The 6,148-nt window shown below is 41.7% G+C and overlaps 1 protein-coding gene across 2 annotated transcripts; it reads left to right on the forward strand.

The window, feature by feature from the left end:
• UQCRB (ubiquinol-cytochrome c reductase binding protein) lies at positions 1-4,779 on the forward strand. Of its 2 annotated transcripts, XM_019973804.2 has the most exons (5): positions 13-93; positions 498-693; positions 2,838-2,909; positions 3,747-3,913; positions 4,568-4,779. In XM_019973804.2, exons 4-5 carry the CDS (start codon positions 3,752-3,754, stop codon positions 4,643-4,645), a joined length of 240 nt encoding a protein of 79 aa, XP_019829363.1. In that variant the 5' UTR covers positions 13-93; positions 498-693; positions 2,838-2,909; positions 3,747-3,751; the 3' UTR covers positions 4,646-4,779. The 2 variants fall into 2 exon arrangements, with proteins under 2 accessions (XP_019829362.1, XP_019829363.1); XM_019973803.2 differs by lacking the exon at positions 498-693 and having other exon boundaries at positions 1-93.
• The last annotated feature ends 1,369 nt before the right edge of the window (positions 4,780-6,148 follow it).

Raw genomic sequence — 6,148 nt, forward strand, 5'->3', positions numbered from 1 at the left:
GCAACGCGCCTGCGCCCTGGGCCCGCTCGACCTCTAGGACTTACCCAGGAGGCAACGCTCTGTGTAAGGTCAATATGGCGGGCCGGCCAGCTGGTAAGTGAGGGGCGGCCTGCCTGGCGGGCATCGCCGCCCTGAACCTTTTATACTCGCAGCAACTTGCTGCTCTCCCTGTGCTCGGTCTAAAAGGCCAGGTTTATGGCGGGAGGGAAGGAGGCGGCTCCAGCCCACCTCAGAGACGCCTTGGGCCCACTCCCTTTCAGTCTCCGGGGCCGGCTGTTGGTGAAGGTGCCCGCGGTGGCCCCCATAGCCCTGGCGCTCCGGATGCTCAAGCTCTGAGCCCTTCTCCTCTCGACCTTAGAAGAAGTTCAAGGGCACCAGGAGATAATTAGAGGCTCTCAACCCAAATGAACCGAGCGTTTACTGTGAGCCAGGCGCTGGCGTGTGCATTAGCTAGGTCCCTTCTGTCAGCGCAAGGACAGTGTCCGTTTTCCTTGTAGGCTGGTAAAATAACTGAGGCGAGTGGCCAGAGGAATCAGGATTGGAAGCCTCGCCGCACCTCTCTCGCGCTTCTCAAACGGAATTTAGAGGCAGCTGAGTGAGTGAGGGTTACGACGAAGCTTCAGTTTAATAACCTTGGCTTATCTGGAACATCCACTTGGTCTTTGGATTTGGAGACATTTGCATCTATTCTAGGTATTGGAACAGATGTGTTTATTATGGAATAGGACGCAGATATTACTGGAATAGTTAAACAGCGTGAAAAAATACAGTCCCTTCCCCGCCCCCCACTCCCCGCGCCCCGCTTTTTGTCGGTCCCTAACCCGCCTGCCAGTGCAGGAGACGCGGGTTGGAACCCCGGGTGGGGAAGATCCTGTGGAGTAGGAAATGGCAACCCGCTCCAGTATTGCCTGGAAAATTCCATAGACTGTGGAGGCTGGTGGGCTCCATGGGTCCACTTTGCGACCATGGGGTCGCAGAGAGTCGCAGGCGACTGAACACACACACACCTCCTAGCTTTTTTTTAAAAAGTTGGTCCCTATTTCTGTACCTCCAGCAGTTGTTAAGCTATTAGGAAACACCAGATTGCCAGAAAAATTCGTTACCCATGACCTTGAGCTTTGGGGGAGTGGCGGAGACATTTAAAAATTCATTATTTCCTTAACTAGACAACTACTGAAGACATTGTGCTTCAGTGCTGTGTTTGGAAACTACATAGACCTGGCCTCAGCTCCATCACTGGCTGCCTCTGATCTTGGATGGGATAATTTATGTAATACTTACTGCTCTTTTGCAAGGATGGGCGGGTTGTAAGTAACTCAGGCAAGGGAGTAAAACAAATAGAAGAGTGCCTGGCACAGGGTAAGTGTTCAGTGAATATTAAACATTATTACGATCACTGGTAACTATGTTTTCAAGTAATTCTCTCCTACAAGTGTGTGTAGATTGTTGACGCTTTGTTAATTGTTACTTTAGAAGCATTAATTTCCAAAGAGAGTTACCAGAGCTGTGATGTCTAAGAGGTTGAATCAAAAGAGAGTTTGTTTTCCTTCCTTGGTTAGGGACTATCCCTAAGACAAAACTTTAAAAGAAAATTTAAACTTTCCGTACCTCCCCTTCTGTACCACGTCTCTCCGGTAAACATCAGACACTGTCATGTTGCCTTTAGCTCCTACTGGGTAGCCCATCAAGCTCAGTTCTGTTTCGGAAAGAGTTTTAACGTTACCTGTTTCTCCTCATACACTTTGAAATAATTCATTCCCTCCATGGAAAGTTAGCTGCTGGGGAAGAGGGCTAGTCCATATGGGATCAGAACCCTGCCAGAAATACATATATTTTTAAAGAGAGTAGCCAAGTGAAATAAAAGTAATGTCAAATAAAAGTTTTGGAAGATGGGGGTCATTTAGATCTGCTAGTGTATCGTGAAAGCTCATATTTTCATACAACTCCAACTCCCTTGAAAAGTTTAGAGTTATTTCCTGTAACCTGTTTCTGAAATTGCAAATGATGGAAAAGTTCCCAGTTTCTTTTCCGTCTCCCACTCCTTTAATTCTAACAGCAGCAAGGGGACATAAAGGAATGGGATGCTTGACTTTGAAAAGCTGGAGTGGCAGTACAGTTGCCCCTCCGTATCCGCTGGTTCCACACTGGAGGATTCAGCCAACCTCCTGATGGCAAATAGTTTGAAAAAAAAATTTCACAAAGTTCAAAAAAACAAAACTTGAACTTGCTGCTCTCAGCCATCTATTTACATAGCATTTATTTTGTATTTACATCGCTCTTACATTGTATTAAGGTGGCAGTGGTAGTAAAGAATCCCTCAGGAGACTCAAGAGAGGCAGGTTTGATCCCTAGGTTGGGAATTTTGCCTGGAGGAGGAAATGGCAACTCACTCCAGTATTCTTTCCTGGCAAATCTGAGGGACAGAGGATCCTGGTGGGCTACAATCCATATAGGGTTGCAAAGAGTCATACATGACTGAGTGACTAAGCACAGCCCAGAGAAGATTTAAGGTAGGAAGACGTGCTTGGATTATATGCAAACACTGTACCATTTTATATAGAGGACTTGAGCCTCTTGGAGTTTGATATCTGAGGGGGGTCCTGAAATCAGTCCCTTGCAGATAGTGAGGGACTGTAGTCATACCTATAGGTCTTTCAGGTGTTTGAGTTTATCCTTTTTCCTTACTGTCCAGTTTTTACCTGCAATCACTTGCTGATAGACCAAGTAAGCAGTTTTTACCTACAATATATAGAGTATATGCTTTTAGAAGAAATTCCTTCCTGTGTTTGCATTCTTTTAAGTGGGATTATTAGCAATTAATAGTGTGACAATATCAGTTTCAGCATCAAGCAGGTGGCTGGAAGGTATTCGAAAATGGTATTACAACGCTGCCGGGTTCAATAAACTGGGTGAGTATTTGTGCTTTTTTATTTTGTTTTCTTCTTTTTCTGAGTATAGTGCTTTTGTAGGAGTTATTATGGATCCTCAGAATACATGAACTGTTTGTACCTGTGTACCTTAAATTTTAAAATTAAGTCACATTTTATTGTTAAATCCGTTTCCTTTTTCTTATTGAGAAGAGAGGGATGGAATTGTCCCAAATGTATGAGGTGGACATGATTTATATTCTTGAAATATGAGAGTAGAACATTTTCCCTATTATATGTTCCCTCTCTCAGCTCCTCTCCTTAGCATTTTAAAATTTAAGTTATGTGAACTTTGAAAGTAGAGATTTTTCAAATGTGAAAATTGTCTGCTGTCTTTACAGTTAGTTGATTTCTGAACTTTTTTTTGGAACTTTATACTTTGTGGTGAACTTCATCTTTTGTAACTGAAGCCTGATGGAAGCATCGTTAAATGTTAATGGTTCCTTAGTACACTGTCATTTTAAGGTTCTTTAATTCCTCGAGCTCAGAATTACAAACTATACTAAGGTAGAGATGTGGTTTATTGATATGTGTTTAAAAACACAGTAGAATTTTAAATGTTTTTTAAATTACTGTAGATAAAATGTGAACTTTGTGGAAATGTATTTTAAAAGACTCATTGTTTCCACAGTACCATTTAAGAAATAATCCATTAAATAACCCATTATTGTATGTGAAATGGCATTGAGTTTCCATCATAACTATTTCTGGATATATCACCCAAGTTAATGACTTAAGTTATAAGTCAAAATTTTACTTATTTTTTAAGAAGTTATTTTCAAGGTGCATATTCATTCTAACTTTGTTTTTTTACCATAGGCTTAATGCGAGATGACACAATACATGAGAATGATGATGTAAAAGAAGCCATAAGAAGGCTTCCTGAGAACCTTTATAATGACAGAGTGTTTCGCATTAAGAGAGCACTGGACCTCAGCATGAGGCAGCAGATCCTGCCTAAAGAGCAGTGGACAAAATATGAGGAGGTAGGACAGTTTTTGTGTATTTAATAATGTTGGCCATTAAGAGTTGAATATTAGAAACAAAGAAGACATTGATTTGTATAGTGCTTTAGAGTTCTTAAAGTTGTGTCAGATCAATATCCTTATGATAGTCTTGTGAGGTTAGAGCAAATGTTAGCTCTGTTTTAGAGATAAACACATTGAGGTCTAGTGATGAAGTGACTTTCCAGATCACTAAACACATCCCTGAGATAGAGATCCAGGAGTAGAATCCAGGTCTCCCTCCCAGGCCATGTTCTCCCTCTGCACTCTGCTTGAATGAAGAAAGGGTGGTGTTGATGTGATCGGCCCCTTTAGTGGCTTTCTGGCTCCTAGAAAGGCTGAAGCAATCCCTCACCCCTGGGACTGCATTGAAACTAGGCCAAACCTTGTAGACTCTCATTTCTTTCTCTTTGACAGACTCTGATAACCTATCAGAACAGCTTATTAACAATATTTTTGTGGCATTTTACATAAGTGAAAAGCAGACAGTTTTCAGTCTGCTTGAGAATATATTTTCTTAAGTTGGAAATAAGTTTTGTAGATTTCTTTTTTTGTTTAATATTAACCTGTTGAATATTTGGGATATATCAATATGTGATGATGGCATATACTATTTTTCTTTTGTTCATTTTTTAGGATAAATCCTACCTTGAACCGTATCTGAAAGAGGTTATTCGGGAAAGAAAAGAGAGAGAAGAATGGGCAAAGAAATAATTCAGTAATCTAAATCTGTGGATACAGCTGTTCTCAAGTATTTTTATGAAGTTGGTTAAACCTGAAGTGTACAATGTAGAACTATTTGGGCTGTAAATGTATTACTTTAAATAAATATTATAACTATTGTTAGAGTTTTGGAGTTCTAAACCTTATTCTGAATAACTACTGAATTTATGTTGCTACTGTAGATAAGCAAGATATCTCGAAGCCCCAGCAGGGCCTTCCTTGCAAGGATGGAATGGGGCAAGAAACAAACACCAGGGACTTTGTTTTATCTGAAGTAAGTAGCACGGGGCTTCCCACGTGGCACTAGTCGTAAAGAATCCTCTGTCCAGTGCAGGAGACATAAGAGGTGCAGGTTCAGTCCCTGGCTTGGGAAGGTCCCCTGGAGAAGGAAATGGCAACCCACTCCATCCAGTCTTCTTGCCTGGAGAATCCCCATGGACAGAGGATCCTGGCAGGCTACCGTCCATAAGATCACAGTCAGACACGACTGAAGCGACTTAGCATAACATATATAAACAGCGCAGCAGACTGGCTCTCACACTTTGAAAGTTACTGAATGAAAGGAGAGAAGATTCAGCCCCTAGTTTGCCAGGATTGGGAAAGAGCCATTATCAACCACTGTTGTCCAAATAAATTTTGCATCCTATCTTTTTAAAAAAATTATGTATTTAATCCCAATATGGGTCTGTATAAGTTATATATATGTGCTCCTGTGCTAATATGTATTTCAGAAAATAAAAAGTAGACAATAGGCAAGACATTTTGTCCAGCTCCCAGTGACTTTTCCACTTAGGAAATGATCATTAAAGTCTATTTTGGGACTCCCCTGGCAGTCCGGTGGTTAAGATGCCACACTTCCATTGCAGGGGGCACAGGTTCAATTCTTGGTCAGGGAACCTAAGATTCTACATGCGTAGCGGTGCAGCCAAAAAAAAAAAAAATCTGTTGTAAGCGTTAGATAGTAATGATATTTAAAAGTAAAGCTATAGTCCAGTTACATGTTAGAACCATCCTATAATGTCATCATTCCCACCCCTAAATTCTAAAATGCTTATTTTGGTGAAAGAGAGAACACAGAACCACAGCAAGTAGGGGAAGGAATTGTGGAACCTGCAGTCTACAGTGTTCCATAAGCTAGTGTGTGGTACACCATCTCTAATTGGGATTGTCCCTTGAAAAAGTGTGAAAGACAATTTTTGTATTTAGAGGCATGCCTCAGAGATACAGTGAGTTCAAGTCCAGACCACCACAATAAAGCAAATACTATAACAAAACGAGTCACACAGTTTTTGGTTTCCCAGTGCATGTAAAAATTCAGTCGCTCAGTCGTGTCCAACTGTGACTCCATGAATCGCAGCACGCCAGGCCTCCCTGTCCATCACCAACTCCAGGAGTTCACTCAGACCCATGTCCATCGAGTCAGTGATGCCATCCAGCCATCCTATCCTCTGTCGTCCCCTTCTCCTCCTGCCCTCAATCCCTCCCAGCATCAGA

This window comes from Bos indicus, chromosome 14 (assembly GCF_029378745.1).
Source record: "Bos indicus isolate NIAB-ARS_2022 breed Sahiwal x Tharparkar chromosome 14, NIAB-ARS_B.indTharparkar_mat_pri_1.0, whole genome shotgun sequence".
Lineage (NCBI taxonomy): Eukaryota > Metazoa > Chordata > Mammalia > Artiodactyla > Bovidae > Bos > Bos indicus.